The 18,675-nt window shown below is 54.5% G+C and overlaps 2 protein-coding genes across 3 annotated transcripts in view; one reads left to right on the top strand and one right to left on the bottom strand.

Moving 5' to 3' along the window:
• The window catches only part of RFX1 (regulatory factor X1), a 31,643-nt gene extending 28,446 nt beyond the window's left edge, over nucleotides 1-3,197 (top strand). For both annotated transcript variants that reach the window (XM_082650905.1, XM_082650904.1), the window contains 5 exons: nucleotides 479-628; nucleotides 723-931; nucleotides 1,365-1,518; nucleotides 1,602-1,647; nucleotides 1,797-3,197. In XM_082650905.1, coding sequence (XP_082507031.1) covers nucleotides 479-628; nucleotides 723-931; nucleotides 1,365-1,518; nucleotides 1,602-1,647; nucleotides 1,797-1,966 — 729 coding nt within the window. In that variant the 3' untranslated portion in view covers nucleotides 1,967-3,197. The remainder of the gene's footprint in view (nucleotides 1-478; nucleotides 629-722; nucleotides 932-1,364; nucleotides 1,519-1,601; nucleotides 1,648-1,796) is intronic.
• A 114-nt stretch (nucleotides 3,198-3,311) lies between these two features.
• On the bottom strand, nucleotides 3,312-11,220 carry DCAF15 (DDB1 and CUL4 associated factor 15). Its single transcript, XM_082651902.1, has 13 exons — nucleotides 11,085-11,220; nucleotides 9,402-9,499; nucleotides 9,177-9,312; nucleotides 8,433-8,539; nucleotides 8,214-8,353; nucleotides 7,958-8,128; nucleotides 5,357-5,791; nucleotides 5,160-5,251; nucleotides 4,929-5,057; nucleotides 4,751-4,836; nucleotides 4,413-4,517; nucleotides 4,220-4,335; nucleotides 3,312-3,832 (listed from the first exon to the last, which is right to left on the bottom strand). The coding sequence occupies exons 1-13, from the start codon at nucleotides 11,214-11,216 to the stop codon at nucleotides 3,777-3,779; spliced, it is 1,803 nt and encodes a 600-aa protein (XP_082508028.1). The 5' UTR covers nucleotides 11,217-11,220; the 3' UTR covers nucleotides 3,312-3,776.
• Nucleotides 11,221-18,675: the final 7,455 nt, after the last annotated feature.

Below are 18,675 nucleotides of genomic sequence, written 5' to 3'. Positions count from 1 at the left end.
GCCCTTCAGAACGGGTAAGACTTATGTATTCATTCATTTATTCCACACGCATTTATTGAGCACCTGCTGTGTGCTCGGCATGGCTCTGAGTGCAGGGAGCACAGCAATGACCAAGATGCACAAAACTCTGGCCCTCCCGGAGCTGACATTCAAGGGAATAATAATACAAACAAAATGAAACCGAAGGTTATGGAAGTAGTGCCCTTTCTGGGCAATGCCCTCCGAGATTTACTTGTGTCCTTTGATGAAAAATAATAATGCTGTTCAGATACAATACATTGATTTTTTTTGGAGGCATTCTTTGGGTGGGTGGTCGCCCAAAGTTTGAAAACCCCGACCCTTTGATCTCCCAACGAAAGCAACAAGGTACATTCCTCCCTTTTAGGAGAAAGAAACAGGCTCAGAGAGGTCGCATTGGGTGGGGCAGGGGGCTGTGCGGGGTGGGTTCCGCGGAAGCCACAAGCCCTGGGCCCCACAGGTGGCAGCGGCCGGCGCCTTCGCGCAGACCCTGCGGCGCTACACGTCTCTCAACCACCTGGCGCAGGCGGCGCGTGCTGTGCTGCAGAACACCGCGCAGATCAACCAGATGCTGAGCGATCTCAATCGCGTGGACTTCGCCAACGTGCAGGTGAGCGTGGACGGGGCAGGCGAGCGTGGGGCGGCCCGGCGGTTCGGGCCCGGGGCGGCGGTTGAGCCCCGGGCACCCGCCCGCTGTGTCCCAGGAGCAGGCCTCGTGGGTATGCCGCTGCGAGGACCGCGTGGTGCAGCGGCTGGAGCAGGACTTCAAAGTGACTCTGCAGCAGCAGAACTCACTGGAGCAGTGGGCGGCCTGGCTGGACGGCGTCGTGAGCCAAGTGCTTAAGCCCTACCAGGGCAGCGCCGGCTTTCCCAAGGCCGCTAAGCTCTTCCTCCTCAAGTGGTCCTTCTACAGGTGCGCGCTGGCTGGGCGGGATGCGGGCGGGGAAGGGGCTGGGTGGGAGGACGATCCTCCCACCAGGGCCGGACCCAGAGAAGGCTCCTTTGCTTCGGGATCAGGCCAAAATGGGACCAGTGAAGGCTCCGCCTCTTCGAGGAGGGTGGGGCTGGATGAGCGCCCCAGCCCCACCCTCTCTGGCTGGACCAGAGAAAGCCCCACCCCCTGGGGGGACTCGGGTGCCTTTTAGAAAGTCGAGGGTCCTGCTGGTGGTGGGTGGGGCTCGGGCCCTCCTCCCTCTCTGAGGGACGCCTTCCCTCTCTGACCGGGAAGCCTGTGCGGGGCCGGGCGGTGGTAGCTGGGCTTGCTCGGGCCTGGGGTCCTTACGGCAGGGAAGAGGGGCGCGGGGCGGGTCCCGGCCTGAGGATTTCCTCTCTGTCGCCTCCCACAGCTCCATGGTGATCCGGGACCTGACTCTGCGCAGCGCCGCCAGCTTCGGCTCCTTCCATCTCATACGGCTGCTCTACGATGAGTACATGTACTACCTGATCGAGCATCGCGTGGCCCAGGCCAAGGGCGAGACCCCCATTGCCGTCATGGGCGAGGTGCGCACGACGGGTCCGCTGAGGGCACGGGAGGGGTGCCCCTAGGCAGGACCCTCATTCCTTCTCCTCTCCCCTCCTTCCAGTTCGCCAACCTGGCCACCACGCTGAACCCCCTGGACCCGGACAAAGGTAGGTAAAGCGTGCCCCTACCGAGGGCCAGAGTCCAGGGGGTGGCGTACAGCGAGGCTGGGGTGGAGGAGGCGGCGGTTGGGGAGCCATGTGGCGGCCTGGTGGCGCCGCCGCCCCGCGCTGAGCCAGGCCTGGTCCGTGTACCCCAGACGAGGAGGAGGAAGAGGAGGAGGAAAGCGAGGACGAGCTGCCGCAGGACATCTCGCTCGCGGCTGGTGGCGAGTCACCCGCGCTGGGCCCCGAGGCTCTGGAGCCACCGGCCAAGCTGGCGCGGACAGACGCACGTGGCCTCTTCGTGCAGGCGCTGCCCTCCAGCTAAGCCTGTGGCCTCCCCCGCCGCCCCGCCCGCCCTACCCTGCTGCCCCTCCTCGCCAGGGTCCCTCACAGCTTCTGTGGCTTCGCTGTCACCGCTCCAGCCTCGGCTGGGGCCGGGAGGGGGCCTCCGAGACAGGGAAGGTAAGGGGGTCCCTGCCCCGGATGGAGCGGGCACAATCACAGGACCGGGCGGAGCCGCAGCTGCAAACTCTGACACAAAAGACGTGCCTTAAGGAACCCGCCGACGTGCCCAGGTGCCCCCTGGGGCAGCCAGCTTGGCCCTTGGCCCCAAAGGCCGCAGCATCTCCCTCCCCCACCCCCCCAGGGGGCAGGCAGGCAGGCCCCCTCCCTTGCAGAACTGTTAACTTATTCAGCTCGCTGGCTTTGCACAGCCTGTCCTAGGCCCAGCCCTGAGCCCCGGGTGGGCGCAGGTGGGCATCACCTGGGGACCCGCCACTGTCAGCAGCAGCCCCGGGATCCCTCCCCCAGCAGCCCCACCGCTTCCCACTCCTTGGTATAAGTGCAATTAAAGCTGTGGGTGTCGCATCTTCTCCAGAGCTGGGCCCTCCCTTGCCCCGCAGCCCTAGAGGGGGGCACTGCCCGGCCTGGATAGGGGGAGGGCAGAAGGGGCACCACCTCCAGCTTCCAAAGAGCAGCAGGCTGGACAGGGCGCCAAGCCCAGAGGGACCTGCTGCAGGCAGCGGGCCCGGAAGTGCCCACGCCTGCCCCAGCCAGGGCTGGGTGCTCCACTCGCTCAGATCCTGGACCCCGAGTCCTGGGCCCTCCTCGCCGCTGGTCTGTAATGGAATCTCTACGCTCCTACTCCCGCTGGAGACCGTGCTTCTCCTCCATGCGTGCGATCCCCGCCCTCCACATGACTATTGTGCGATTTGTGAGCGCCGCCTGAGCGGAGTCGGTAACTTGTTGGGTTTTTTTCCAACCATCATGGCCTTATCTGTTCCGGTTTTCTCAGTGTTTTCAACCTGTGAGATAGATGTTTATGGCAAAAAGCGAAAAAAAGAAAAAACAAACCTGATCTATTGTATAAAAATCACTATTTTGTGTGCTCCGTGTGCTCCAGCTTTTGGGGTGGCTTGCCGACTCCCCCTCCTTACCCCTCGGGGCCTCCCCTCTCCTGGTGGTGGAAGTGTCCACGCGTGTGGTAGTCTAGTGTGCCGAGCTGTTTTCTACCTTTTTGTAGTCTTTCTTAAAACACAATAAATTCCGCTGTGATATTTGCCTACTGCTGACTTGCCGGGCCTTGGTGGGAACCTTGGGGCTGGGGGCTCCAGCTGGGCCCCGAGCACCTGAGTGGCAGGCAGTAAAGGGAACTCAGTGAGGTTCAGAAATAAAACATTTATTATGTGAAGAGGAACAACAGGGCCGGGAAGGGGAGGTGTGATGGCCACGAGGTTCACCACCTCAGGTCGGGGGAGAGGCTGGGGGTGGACAGGGCAGGGGTATGGGATCCATCTGGCCTCCCTGGGGTGTGGGTAGGGGGGCAACGTCCACACCTGTAGCCGAGAAAAGGGGCAAACTCGTGAGGAACGAGGGCCCACGCCCAGCTTAGGGTGAAGGCGGGCGCTCAAGGCTGGTGGGGCAGGGGGCTCCCTCCCTCTGCCCCTTTCCAACTTAAATAGGCATAAATAAAAAGCGTCCAGACTCTCAGGCCACCAGGGGCTGCCCCGCCCAGCCCCCTTCCCGCAGCCTAACACTAGTGCCGGTCATCGGTCGGTCGGCAGAGGCTGCCGGGAAGGCGGCCAGCTCCCAGGCCGCGGAGGTAGTTGGAGTCAGTGTCCAGGGCGGCCGGGCCCTCACAGCACAATCCACGTGTATCGCTCACTGTCTGCCAGAACCTTCAGTGAGCACCCTGCAGGGAAGGGTGGGGACAAAGCCTTGGAACCTTGGCCTGCCCAGGCTGTAGGAGAGGCCTCTTTCCCTGACTTGATATGGGCCCAAAAGGTTCTGGAAAGCAGGCACTCTGCAAAGTTATGTCTGCCTCCTGCCTGCAGCCTTTCAATAAAATGTCTGTTGAATGACTGAATGACTGGCCGGGGGCCCCCAGGTGCCACACCTGAGCTGGCCCCCTGGCCTTGGCCTGGGCTGCCCTCCCCTCACCCAATGCCACGGCGTCCACTAGCTCAGCCAATGTGCTCCTCCATTCAGCAACACTTAGGGATTAGTGTGTGCTCTGGGCCTGGCCTGGCCCCAGGATAAGGACCTCAGTCCTGGACTGTCGTCAGGTCACGGGGCCCACCTTTGTGCAGCGCCTCGTTGGTCATCCTGTTGACATAACGGCCGCTGCTCTCAGGCACCAGCCACTTCATGACCATGTCCACGCAGCTCTTGCGGTATGAGCTCCAGACGCTGCCGCTGAGGGAGAGGGGGTGAGCAGTTCTCCTCACCCTGGCCCAACCCACCCCCAGCCCTGGCCCCCAGCCCTGCCTCACCTGGTCTGCCCTTTGACCTCAGTGAGGTCGCCCACGCTGACTGTCACAAAGATGCCCGTGTTGAGGTCCCATGCCACCTTGAGGCTGGTGTGATAGGTCTTTGGTCTACAGCGGGGAGGGATGGTGAGCAGAGGAGAAAGGGAGTGGGACCACAGGGTCCCTGAGCTTGAACCCAGGCTACCCAGAGGGGCCTTTATCTTTGAAGCAGTAATGGAGCGGCCAGACCAAGTTTTGGTGGGCAGGGGGAGTCTTCTCACATCCCCCCTTCCCCCCACTGAGAGGTCTTGAGTGCAGGACCCCGCTGGGCAAGGGTGAGGGTGGGGTCCCTGCCCACTCACCGGAGCTGGCCCTCCTCGGTGGGGGACGGGAACGCCAGGAGCAGCAGGCCAATGTTAATGAGGACCTGGTTGGTTTCTGGGCAGACCTGGGGGGTGGGGTGTGGATGGTGACACACACTGAGAGTGCTGCCCAGAGCTGGGAGGCCCTGGGCCTGCCCTGCCCGACACCTGGGCCCACCTCCAGGATGACAATATCGTAGTCACTGAAGGAACAGAACTGGTGACCCCAAGTGGCATCATGGCGGATGACCTCGTTGATGACATACTCGAAGTCCAGTGTGAGCTGCTCCACTGTCAGGTACTGACCCTGTGGACAGTGGGCAGAGGGGGAGGGGGAGGATTGCGCCAACTGCCATCCCAGCAGGTCCCCCGGGAGCTGCCCCTGGGCCTGCCCGCTGCCAGCACCAACCTGGACGGCAGCCTGCTCCCGCATGGGCCGTAGGTTGCGGCCGCGGAGATCAGTCACCACGAAGGGCAGGGAGATCTTGTCATCCTCCAACTCTGAGGGGGCAGGATGTAGGGGTAGGGATGGCGGTAGGAGGCCTAGAGGCCCCTCCAGGCCAGCCTCCCACGCCTGGGACCCCACCAGGTGGGCTCCCCGCTCACCATCCTCTGGCTCCGTCCCCTCACCGGACCCCAACACATAATACAGCTTGGTGTAGTTGACGTATCCAGGCTCGGAGGCGGGCACCTCTGCTGCAAGGGGGCTGTCCCGGGGCACCGCCTCCCCACCTGGGGCCAGGGGCTCAGAGGGCAGGCGGCAGCGGCTGCTAGAGGGCCCCGGGCAGGGGGGTGGCCGGACTTCCTCCGAGGTCCCGCCCTTGGCCTCTTTGGCCCTGCGGAAGATGTCAGCCACAAACTCCTTGGCTTTGGCGATGGCAGGCGAGTGCTCGGGGGCCCCAGAGGGCCGGGCTGGGGCCGCTTCAGGGCAGAGGGTGGGGATGACAGGGGGCATCTCTGGGCTCTGGGGCCCAGGGGGGCTGGGAGGGGCCGGGGGGTAGGTGGTGTGGTCGTACAGGATTTGGCAGAAGCTGCTATCACCTAGAACATAAAAATAAAGTGATGGATGTGGGAAAGGGGTCAATAGATGAGTTCAAGTTCAGAATGCTCTTCCGATCTCCCTCATTATGCTGGGGGGTTCTTAGAAATCCACCATGAGGAGATCCCTTTAGAAGATGTACGTATTCTGAGATCAGTCTGAAACACCCAAAAGGGAAAAAGGACTTTTACACACACACACACACACACACACACTCATGTTCATTCAAACCTTCCTCTTGAGCATCTGCTGTATGCCACACACTGAGGACTGAACAAGACAGACAAAAATCCCTGCGCTTGGTAAGCTGACATGTCATCATCATACCAGATAAAAGCCACTTAAGTTTGACAGTTTACTACACAGCCCTCTGTCCTTCCCAACGCGAGCCAGACCAGCACAGGCACAGACTGCCCGAATCCCAGGCCTCTATGACCCCATCTGACTGGGAGGCAGATCCCCCTCTGGGGAACGTCAGTGTGGAGAACCCAGTGCATTCACGAGCAGCAGCATGGCCAGGCCCTGGGCTCTGCCTGCCCTGCTTCATTTGGGCCCCCCTCAAGCAACCCTTGGAGAGGGGAACTGTCCTCCCAGTTCAGACTCGGGACTGAGGCTCAGAGAAACTTGTCCAAGGTCGCACTGAGAGATAATACAAGTCTGCCAGCGAACTCCTGTCTGCCAGAGTGGCGGGGCTTCTTCCGGAGGGGAGGGGGAGTGAGTGGAAAATGTTCAAGTCAAAACTCCCCCTCTGTGTGAATACCCTCCTAGGGTGAGATGAGTGTTAACCACTGATGACAATGCCCCTCACCTGGGCTGTGTGCACACGGGCTGAACCCTGTCCCATGTGGTCCTTCCTAACGGGGCAGGGGGTGGCGGCCCCATCCAGGCCTGGCTTGTTGGGGGCTCACGGCTTGGCGAGAAGCAGGGCCTCGCCCATGCCAGCACAGGTGGCCAGGGCAGGGGTGGGAGCCCCCTGGACAGGCCTGAGGACAAGCACCCTGCCCCTTGCTGGTCCGTGGGCTTAGTTATATACATAGACTCCTCTTTTCATGTCCATTACCCTCCCACACCCCTAGGGACAACCATTTTAACTGTAGTTAGTGGGCATCTTTTCTTTTTTTTTTTTTTTTTTTTGGCTGCACCGCGCAGCTTGCAGGATCTCAGTTCCCCGACCAGGGACTGAACCCAGGCCCTAAGTGAAAGCACGGAGTCCTAACCACTGGACTACCAGGGAATTCGCAGTGGGCATCTTTATTTGACTGCATTCTGGCAAAATTGGAACACGTCTTAAATTTAAATATAAGTGGTATCAGTATCAGGTGACAGATCTTCTTGTGTTTCTTCTGCACTTGAACATGTCTTTAAGGTACACTCTCCACAGATGTGCATGCTGGGGCTCTCCCTGCTGACCCAAGGGAAGCGCCCACCCTGTGCTACCTCCCCAAACCCCAGCGATGGACACCAGGCAGCCCCTGGCTCCTGCCACCAAACCTTCAAACAGGTCTGGGTGCAGCGCTGCTGGGCCACAGGCACGTCTGTTGCCATAAGGCCCTGGGAGAGCCGGAGAGCCCCCAGGGCCCCACGCTGCCACCAGCCAGTGGCATTATCCAGCTTTTTAACATCTGCCACTCTGCTGGGGGACATCACCTGATTTTCACTGGCATTTCTGCGATCATCAAGGATGTAAGAAGGCCATCTGTCCACTAACCACTCCCTGAAATTTTTAATCAACATTTCTCTTTTTGCGGAGAAGAACGCACTGTACTGTCCAGCATGGTAGCCACTGACCGCACGTGACTACTTGAACTTAACATGACTAAAACTAAATTGAACAACTCAGTTCCTTGGTCACATGAGCCACGGTCAAGTGGCTACTGGTGGCAGCTAGAGCAGATACAGCAGATCTGGAACATCCCAGCCCTGTGGAAAGTTCTACTGGACAGCGCTGGGGTGGGGAGTGGCTGGGTTTGGATGCCACATTCCCACTTCCTGGCTGTGTGACCTTGGATGAGGGACTTCACCTCCCCAGGGCCCTGGTCTCCTCATCTGTGATGCGGGGTAGTGACAGCACCGAGCTCGCAGGGCCGCTTGGCCAAGTCATTAGATCACAGGGCCCCGAGGCTGACAGCGCACGCGCAAAGGGCCTGTCCTCAGACCTGGGGGCCTACCTGCCGAGTGGACCGAGACGGCGCAGGCCACCAGGGAGTAGCTGGTGTTGAGCAGCACCACCTGGTCCTTCTTGAGCTGGAAGGCGGGCTGGAAAGTGGGGAAGGGGTAGACCACCTGGTACTTGGTGTGCAGCATGAAGCCATGCCGCAGGCACTGCGCGCTCGGGTCACCTGCAGCGACACAGGCCACGCAGGCTCAGCTGTGGCCCCAGGGCGGGGAAGCAGGCAGCCTGCGCCCCAGGCCCCGGCCCCTCACCTGGGTGGGCGCGGCTGGCGTCCCGGCAGGCAGCACAGCGTCCTGGCGGCGGCACGGCCACGGTGCTGATGTAGATGTCCCGGTGGTTCTCGTCGCTCATCATCATCATGTTCATGAGCATGCCGTTGGCTGAGCGAGTGCTGGGGGCCAGCACAGCCTCAGAGCCTGGCCCAGGCGCCCGCCCCACCCACCCCTGACCACCCTATCCCTAAGTCTCACTTGAAGCCGAAGACAATGACCTTCGAGGCGTCACTGGGCCACTCGCACACGGTCAGGTACAGGTCACTGTAGATCTCCTCATCCTGGAAGAGCCGTACCTGCCGGACCTGAGAGGCATGTTTGGGTCGGGGGTCCGAGCGGGCCCAAGGCCCACCCGAGGCCGCACCAGCCAGCAGTACCGGGCCAGGGAGCCCCAAACAGCCCCCACCAGCACCCCTCTGCCTTCCTGAGGACAGGCTGAGGAGACTCACAAGCATTTCCCCTCACAAGTGGGGGACACAGGGAGGCCGGGCCCAGGAAAGGACACAGCCAAGGAGAGCCCTGCCCCAGCGGAGGGGGCTCAGCCAGACACATCGGTTCCAAGCCCAACCCACCCTGAAACCTGTTCTCCCCTCTGAGCTCGTGTGTAAACTGGGGTTAACGGCACTCACCTCCTGGGCTGGGGCATTTGAGGAGTCGAGGTCAGGGCCTAAATTGGGTGTGGCAGCCTGCTGGGTCCTAACAAAGCTAATGGGTCCCTCCTGGCTTGAGCCCTCAAACCATATGAAATGGCTGCCGTTTACCCATTTTCAACTCTAAAAATGGCGATTTCCTACACTTCGACCTAACACTTGGAGTCTCAGCAATGGCCCCATGAGTACGCTGTTCTCATTTGCGGACATGAAGCCCGAGGCTCAGAGGGGTGCCGTGACCGGTGGGAGCCGTGCTGTTGGAAGGGACGCCCAGCACCAGGCCTGGCCCTACCAGCCTGAGCTTGCTGTGGACGTTGAACTCCCACCAGTACAGGTGGTAGATGTAGAAAGAGAAGTCGTCGTCCCCGCTGCTGCTGGTGTAGGAGAGAACATAACGGCCGCACTTGGAAAAGCCCAGGAAGATGTGTCTGTGTGGATGGGGAGAGGGGCAGAGTAACCAGGTCAGGGCCAGCCTGACGCCCCACCCAGCCACCCCCCTGCCTGGCCCCAGCCTCACCCTGCATAGAGAAAGTCTTCGTCCACAATGTTCTTGAGAGAGACGCAGACCCTGGGTGGCAGCTTCCGGAAGAGGCGAGGAGAGAGCTGCCCACTGATCTGAGGAAGGGGCAGCCAGGGCTCTTGAGGCGCCACGTGGCGGAAACAGCCTGCAGCCCCCCAGTCCCCTCACCCAAGGCCGAGCAGCACCTTCGGGGTCCAGCCCAGCCATGCAGGCCTACTCCCTGACAACCATAGCGGTCCAGGGAGGTCCAAGCTCTGGAAGGTGCAAACGGCGTGAGCCTGACTCTCCACCAGGGACCCGAGCCATCCTCCCACCTCCATAGCCTCAGGGTTCCTCTTGCCTAAGCCCCCAACCTTTGAGGACTAGGACTGGCATCACCGCCCCCAGTCACCCCTGGCCCACACTGGGCCACGGAGCTGCCTTCCTGAAGGCTGCCTCACTGCACAGTGAGCTGTGGGCCTCGAGAACCGCTAAGGAGCCTGGAATGGGGGCTTGACCAACTACACTCACCTGTTCCCGACCCACTAGCCCATACACGGGGCGCACAGGCCCCTCGGGGGCCAGCTGAGGCAGACAGAAGGGTAAACCTGACCAGTGACCTTCCAACTCCTGCCCAATTCCCCCTTCCAACAGACTCCCTCATCCCAAAAACTTCACCAAGGACGGATTTGGGGGGCCAGGCAGGCACAAGTTGGGCACTGGGGGATCAGAGCACCTTGGACCCTGCTATCCAGTCTAATGGGGGAGATACAACCCAGCCCTCAAGGAGATCCCAGGGTGGAACAGCCCTGTCAGCGAGGCCCAGGCTGCTGGGGAGACACAATCCCTGTCCAGGGAGCTTCCAAGCTAAGGGCGGAGCCACAGCCCAACCCAGGAGCAGTCAAGCTGAGGGTGGAGACTGTCCCTGCCCAAGGAACTCCAGTCAAAAGGAGAAGCCACAGCCCTGCGCTCACAGAGTTCCCAGCCTAATGGACAAGGCACACTACTCCCAATCCATGGAGACACAGACCTGCCCCAGTTGCTGCTGACCTGACAGCAGACTGTCCGCCCTCCCGGAGCTCCCAAACTGATGGGGGAAAGATCCCAGCACACTGAGAGTTTACAGTATCATGGGGAGACAGAGCCCTGCTCAGGTAGCTGAAGATCAGGCCTTCTCCAGGGAGCTCCCTCCCATTCAATGCGGGAGGCAGACGCAGCTACAGGAACTCCCAGCTCCCCTGTGGTCAGAGCTGGACAGAGAGAGGAACCCCAGGCGGAGGAATCCCAAAGCCGGTAGCAAAGGCTCTGCCAAGGGGGCGGTAAGGCTCCATAACGGAAGGGCCGTGGGAGCAGGGTTTTGAAAAATGAGTCTGACCCTGGATCGCCCCCTTCCTCCTTACTCCCCCAGCGGCCTCTAAGGCCCCCTCCATCCAAGCCCCCTTCACGGGGCCCCGCCCCCAGTCCCTCCATCCAAGCCCCATCCCCGGGACCCCGCCCCCAACCCCCTTCATCCAAGCTCCCGCAGCAGCCCCCCCAATCCAAGCCGTCTCCCCGGGGCCCCGCCCAACCCCTTTCCTCCGAGCCCCCCTCCCCCGGGGCTCCGCCCCCAACCCCTCACCCCGCGAACGCCCTCCCTCCCTCCGCCTCCCTCGTCCCTCCTCCCCACCCTTCGACGCGCTCCTCCCAGACTCCAGGCCTCACCTTGACCCGCTCCAGCTGCTTGAGGACGTGCTCCCGCCGCCGCCCCGTTGCCCGCTTCCCCCCGGCGCCCCCGGGGCCGCCGCCGCCGCTCCCGGCCCCGCTGTTCCGCTCCGATTTCGAGCTGGGCGCCATTTTCACCCCCTCCCTCCACTTCCGGAGCAACCGGCCTCTTAGCCCCACCCCCTCCGCCTCTTCATTGGCCCTTTCTCGGCACTGCCGCCCGCGGGTTGGGTGAAAGCCCTCACTCAGGGCCTTTGCCCGCTACGCCTGTCCATCACAGCCACCTCGGCCCTTGATTGGTAGAGACGGTACAGTCCCCGCGGCCTGTCGCCGTATTCCCGCCTTCCCGCAAGGACGCCCCCGTCAGAGGCCCCATTTGCGCCCCTTGCCGAGATGACTTTGACTCAATAGGCAGAGGCGCCCATCAGTCCCCACGGCGTCACGCCCCCTTGTGGCTGGTGGGTTTCCATGGAGACCCAGGTGGTCCAGGCCTGTGGGCGGGGCGATGGGAGCCTGTGGTCCAGAAGGACCAGAATTCCCAGCCCAGGGATCTCCGCGCCCCGTCCGGGTGCGCGGAGGCCTGGCGAGCATCCCGGGGCCACCGGGCCGGGCCGAAGGAAGGGATTTGCAAAATAAAAGGAAGAAATTCGATTAAAACATCTTTCAGATGGTCTGGGGGGCGACCTGACTGGATGATGATGATGGTAATAATGACAACATTAATCACTTGTATATCACTTTACACTTACCAGAAACAGTTCTGAGCTTACGGTTCTATGTAGTAGGTCGCTGTTATGCCCCTTTTATAGATGATAGTAATAACAATTGTTTAATGTCTGTTATGAGTATCATCTTCCTGTGCTTTTAGCTCATTTAACTTTCAAAACCGTTTTGGAGATGGGTCCTTTTATTATCTTCATTTTACACATGATGAAACTGAGCCTTACAGTGTAGCGTTCCTGAATGGTACATATATACCCCAGATGCAAACTGCTACTATAATTAGAGAAGAATCAAATGGATCTGGCTCTCATATTCTTCCAAGCCTCTCACATTCATTTATTCAACAAATACTTATTGAGCACCTACTATGTTCTAAGCACTGGGGATACAGCAGTAAAAAAGGCAGATAATAAACAAGGAAATTAATTTATGTTATCTAATTCCAGCTAGGATTAGAGAGGAAGGAAGAAGGCTGCTTAAACAGGGCAGTTAGTGAGGGGCCCTGTGAAGGTGAGGAGGAGGAATATTCCAGCAAAAACAAAGGTTTCAGGGTGGCAAGATTGAGAGACCATAAAAAGACCAGCTGGGCCAGAGCAGGAATGAGCAAGGAAGAAAGTAAGAAAGGAAAACAGACAAGGAGGAAGCAGGTAGGGAGTGTATGAGGCTTGTAGGTAAGAAAGACACCTGGATTTCACTCTTAAGGAAGAGGGAAGGCATAAAAGGAAGTCTCTGGAAGGTTTTTAATAGAAGATGATGGAATCTGAGATGAACTTTAAAAGATCATTGTGATCCAAAGAATTAAATACCCATGAGTCCATACTGGTATAAATAAATGATTGAATAAATAATTGGGGGGGGAAGGCACCAATCTTCCTTATAGAAGATGAGGGAATAATAATAAAAGTAGGGGACATCCCTGGTGGTCCAGTGGTTAAGAATCTGCCTTCCAATGCAGTGGACACAGGTTCGACCCCTCTTGGGGGAACTAAGATCCCACATGCCATGGGGCAACTAAGACTGCCCGCTCTAGAGCCCATGCGCCACAACTAGAGATCCCTGGCACTCTGCAACTACTGAGCCCTCACGCTCTGCAACTATTGAACCTGCATGCTCTAGAGCCTGTGCACCACAACTAGAGAGAAGCCTGCGCACCACAACGAAGAGCCTGCGTTCCACAATGAAAGATCCTACGTGCTGCAACGAAGACCCCGCAACTAAGACCTGATGCAGAGAAATAAATAAACAAACAAATAAATAAAAATAATAAAGGTAGAAGGAATGAGGGAGGGAAATAGAAAATCATCATCACACAATTACCACAGTAATCATTGCAGCAAGCAAGATCTACCAACGGATGCTAAAATTCATGGATGAAACTTGAAGGAGATATAGGACTTTTGCCTACCCTAAAGGTATCTCTCCTAAAATATTTATTCAGTACTGGCAGTTTTTAAATATATGTCCACAAATTATTTGATGTGCCTCCCTCCAGGAGGTGGAGCTTAATTCCCCTCGTTGGGTGTAGGCTGGATTTAGTGACTCACTTATGAGGAAGAAAGAATGGAAAGGGGACAAGTAAACTGGCACTGAAGAAACCTGGCAGATACCACCTCAATCAAGTGATCAAGTTTACCATCAATAGTGATAAGTCATGTGCATGTCACGGGCTCTTGATGTGATGTGATGACACTCGCACCTCTCTGGCATCGTCTCCAAAACCCATAACCTCCATCTAATGAGGAAACATCAAGTGATTGTCCCAAATGGAGGGACAGGACATTCTACAAAAGTCCTGACCAGTATACTTCAAAAGTGTTAAGGTCATGAGAAAGCATGACCAAGAAACGGGCACAGTTTAGAGGAGTCTAAGAAGACATGATAACCAAATGAAATTTGATGTCCTAGATGGGATCCTGAATGAAAAAAGGACATCAGGGCTTCCCTGGTGGTGCAGTGGTTGAGAGTCCGCCTGCCGACGCAGGGGACACGGGTTCGTGCCCCGGTCCGGGAGGATCCCACATGCCGTGGAGTGGCTGGGCCCGTGAGCCATGGCCGCTAAGCCTGCGTGTCTGGAGCCTGTGCTCCGCAACAGGAGAGGCCACAACAGTGAGTGGCCCGCGTACCGCAGGAAAAAAAAAAAAAGGACATCAGAGTGTCCTTTTTTGGGGAAATTCATATTAAGCCTGCAGTTTAGTGAATAGTATTATACCAACAATGGTTAATCTCTTAGTTGTGACAAATGTGCCATGGCTAGGCAAGATGTTAACATTTGGGGCACTTGGGTGAAGGGTAGACAAGAATTCTTTGTACAAATTATCTGCGATTATCTTAGTCTGTTCGAGCTGCTATAACAAAAATACTATAGACTGGGTAAATTTACAACAAACATTTATTTCTCACAGTTCTGGAGGCTGAGAAGTCCAAGATCAAGGCACTGGCAAATCTGGTATCTGGTGAGAGTCCACTTCCTGGATTGTAGACAGTGCCTCCTTGCTGTACCCTCCTATGGCAGAGAGAGAGACATAGAGAGAGAGAGAGAGAGAGAGAGAGAGAGAGAGAGAGAGAGGCAGACAGAGAGCTCGAAAGCTCCCTTATAAGGGCACTGATTCCATTCATAAAGGCTCCACCTGCCTAACCTAATTATCTCGCAAAGGCCCCAACTCCTAATACCATCAAACTGTGGGGGGGTTAGGGCTTCAACATTTGAATTTCAGGGGGACACAAGCACAGTCCATAGCACAGACCTGTAAATCAAAAAATTCTTCAAAATAAAATGTTTTTAAAGAGTTTAAAAGTTTTTAAAGGGGGAAAGGTCATTATGGCTGTGATGGTGTCTTGAATTCAGATGGTAGTAGCAGAAAGAGAAAAGTGGTCATATGCAGAGATGAGGGGCAATGCTCATGGATTGGATATTGGGGTGGAGGCGAGAAGGGAGTTAAGTCAGTGACTTCCTTAAGCAAGATGAAGGAAACCAGACAGGGAGTCCCCCTCATCCCCTTTCCAGAGTCCCACCTGCCCCAATGGAAGAGACCTTGTATCCGTTATCCATTGTTGTATAATAAACGACACCAAAAACAGTGGTATAAAATTACAATAATCATTTAGTATTATTATCTCTCAGTCCTAAGTGTTGGCTGGGCTCAGCTGCGCAGTTCTCACTTGAGGTCGCTCATGCAGTCAGATGGTACCTGGGGCCGGAGTCACCTTGAAGGCTTTCTCATGCCTCATGCTGTCTGTCAGCAAATGCTGTCTGTCAGCCAGAACAGAGCAGAGTGATCTGTCCAAGTGTCTTGGGCTTCCTCACAGCATGGTGGAGGGGTCCCAAGGGCAAGTCCTATGAGAGAGAACTAGAAGCAATCTGTATCGCCTTTCACGATCTAGGCTCAGAAGTGGCATTGTATAACATCTACCAAACTCTATTGATTGCATTAGTCACAAAGGTTCACCCAGATTCAAGGGGATGGGACATAGAATCCACCTCTTAATGGGGGAATGGAAGGACATATTGTAAGAAAATCATGCGGTCCCAAAATTTAAATAACTATGCAGTAAAGGTTTTTTTTGTGTGTGCTTTTTTTTTGCGGTACACGGGCCTCTCACTGTTGTGGCCTCTCCCGTTGCAGAGCACAGGCTCCGGATGCGCAGGCTCAGCGGCCATGGCTCACGGGCCCAGCCGCTCCGCGGCATGTGGGATCTTCCCGGACCGGGACACGAACCCGCGTCCCCTGCATCGGCAGACTGACTCTCAACCACTGCACCACCAGGGAAGCCCTAAAGTATTAATATATTTTTTAAAAGCACATGGCATTTGAGTTATTGTTATGGCCACCTTTGGAAATTACAATCTGCCATAGTCATCTTATCAAATGTTGATAAATGTGAATTATCAGATATTGAATATACAAAATAATAATTTTAAATACATGTATATGCCTTGTATAAGAATAAAAATTTTACCAATATCCTTGAAGATTCCATTATCTTTATTCTTCCTCAAGGTAACAATATTCTGGAATTTTGTTCTATCACTCTCATATGTTTATATCCCTAAATAATATATTATTTGTTTTGCCTGTTTTGTACTTTTATATAAATGGATTCATAATGGTGGGGGTCTCCTATGACTTGCTCTTTTCACTCGACAATATGCTCTTATGATTCATCCATATTGTGAGTAGTTGGGGATGCATTTATTTTCACTACCATATAGTGAATGCCCCATGATTGATTTAGTCATAGTCCTGCTGGTGGAAAGTGCAGCTATTTCCAGTTTGAGGGCTATCATGATCAGTGCTTCTATGAGCCTTTTTGTACACAGGGTTCCCAGGGAACCTGTGCAAGACTTTATCTGAGGCGCATACATTGGAGTGGAGTTGCTGGTATGTGTCAAATTGTTTCTCCAAAGTGGTTGTGCCAATCTACACCTGTAGCAACAATGTATGAGCATTCCAGTTGCTCTACATCTGCAGCAACACTTGACATAGTCAGACTTCTTCAGACGTGTCCTTTACCAGGTCAGAAACACAGCACTGATGTGTCATTCATCCCTGCTGGGAGTATCCCAATCAAGAAAGGTATCCGTATTCTAGTTATAAAAAGGTGTGACCTCCCTTAGGAAGCCTCCTCCCCCAAGCTTGGTGCCCTCTCTGTGTTTCCTTCTCCCATAATGGCATTGTTACTGCTTCCATGGATTTGTGGTTGACACACATTTAAGATATGTAGATTCTGTATGTGTAGAACCTACAGAAAAACATGGTAGCTTCTGAGGAGGGGTCGACCTGCTGGGGTCGTGGCAAGCATGGGATCAGAAGAAGGATACAAGATGCCCTCATGAAGCCACTATTAATTACTGTGGCCAAACCTGTATGCAAACTAATACAATATGTACAAAACATTTCTTTTTAATAAATATACGCAATTTGTATACATATTGTATATAGTATATACACATTTCATATACATTTTGTATTCCAGTGTACTTAAGTTTTTTATATATACATATATAAATACATTCGTTTCATTGTATTTAAGTTGTTTTTTTTTTTTAACTTTTTGGCCACACCATGCAGTATGTGGGATCTTAGTTCCCCAACCAGGGATCAAACCCGTACCCCCTGCACTGGAAGTGCAGAGTCTTAACCACCGGACTGTCAGGGAGGTCTGTACTTAAATTGTATGTGTATGTGTATGCATATATATTACACACATATTTGTAACAAGTACAAATTATTAAAGAAACCACCACTTAAGCTTGCCTATTTGTAGTAAAAAAAAATTTTATCACATTTAAAAATTGTGGTAAAATGTATATAACATAAAATTTACCATCTTACGGCTTCCCTGGAGGTGCAGTGGTTGAGAGTCCGCCTGCCGATGCAGGGGACATGGGTTCGTGCCCTGGTCCGGGAAGATCCCACATGCCGCGGAGCTGCTGGGCCCGTGAGCCATGGCCGCTGAGCCTGCGCGTCCGGAGCCTGTTGCTCCGCAACGGGAGAGGCCACAACAGTGAGAGGCCCGCGTACCGCAAAAAAAAAAAATTTACCATCTTAGCCATTTTTAGGTGTACAATTCAGTGGCATTAAGTAAATTCATATCATTGTGCAACCATCACTACCTCCATCTCGAGAACTTTTTCATCCCTCCAAACAGTACCTCTGTCCTTACTAAACATCTCTTCCCATTCCCCCTCCCCCAGCCCCTGGCCACCACTGTTCTACTTTCTGTCTCTATGAATTTGAAACTCTAAGGACCTCAAATGAATGGAATCATAAAGTATTTGTTCTTTTGTCACTGGCCTATTTCACTTAACATAATGTCCTCTAGTTCATCCATGTTGTAGCATGTGTCAGAATTTCCTTCCTTTCTAGGGCTGAATAATATTTCATTGTGTGAATATATCACATTTTGTTTATCCATTCAGCCACCGATGGACACTTGACTATTGTGAATAGTGATGTTATGAACATGGTGTGCAAATATCTGTTCGATTCCCTGTTTTGGTTTTTTTTGTTTTGTTTGTTTTTTGTTTTGGTGTATACCCAAAAGTGGAATTGCTGGAACATAATTTTATGTTTAATTTTTTGAGGAACTGCCATACTGTTTTCCACAGCAGCTGTACCATTTTACATTCCTCCCAGTGCTCAAGTGTTGCAATTTCTCTACAACCTCATCAACACTTGCTATCTTCTGGTTTGTTTGTTTGATCCAAGCCAACTTAATGGGTGCAATCATTTGATTTTTAATAAGTATTATATTCACACGATTGAAAATTCAGCAGGAGGAAGACATAGAATGGGCAGTAAGCACATAAAAAGTTACTCAACATTATTAGTCATTAAGGGAAAGCAAATAAAGTCACAATGATGTACCACTACACATTCACTAAAATGGCTAAAATGAAACAGACTGACTACACTAAGTGTTGGCAAGGATGTGGAGGAACTAGGACTCTCTTAGACTGCTGTTGGGAGTGGAAAATGACACAACCACTTTGGAAGACAGTTTGGCAGTTTCTTAAAAAGTTAAATGTACACTTACCATACAATCCAGCCACTTCACTCCTACATATTTACCAAAGTTTCTAAAAGACATATGTTTGGGACTTCCCTGGTAGTCCAGTGGCTAAGACTCTGCGCTCCCAATGCAGGGGGCCCAGGTTCCATCCCTGGTCAGGGAACTAGATTCCACATGCTGCAACTAAAGATCCTGCATGCTGCAACGAAGATCTCGCGTGCTGCAACTAAGGCCTGGCACAGCCAAATAAATAAATATTTTTAAAGACATATGTTTATTCAAAGATTCATATATGACTGTCCACAGCAGCCTTATTTGTATCATCCAAAAATGGGAAACAAGCCAAAAGTCCATC

This window comes from Grampus griseus, assembly GCF_964374135.1.
Source record: "Grampus griseus genome assembly, chromosome: 3".
Taxonomy (NCBI): domain Eukaryota; kingdom Metazoa; phylum Chordata; class Mammalia; order Artiodactyla; family Delphinidae; genus Grampus; species Grampus griseus.
This window is presented reverse-complemented; position numbering and strand designations above follow the sequence as displayed.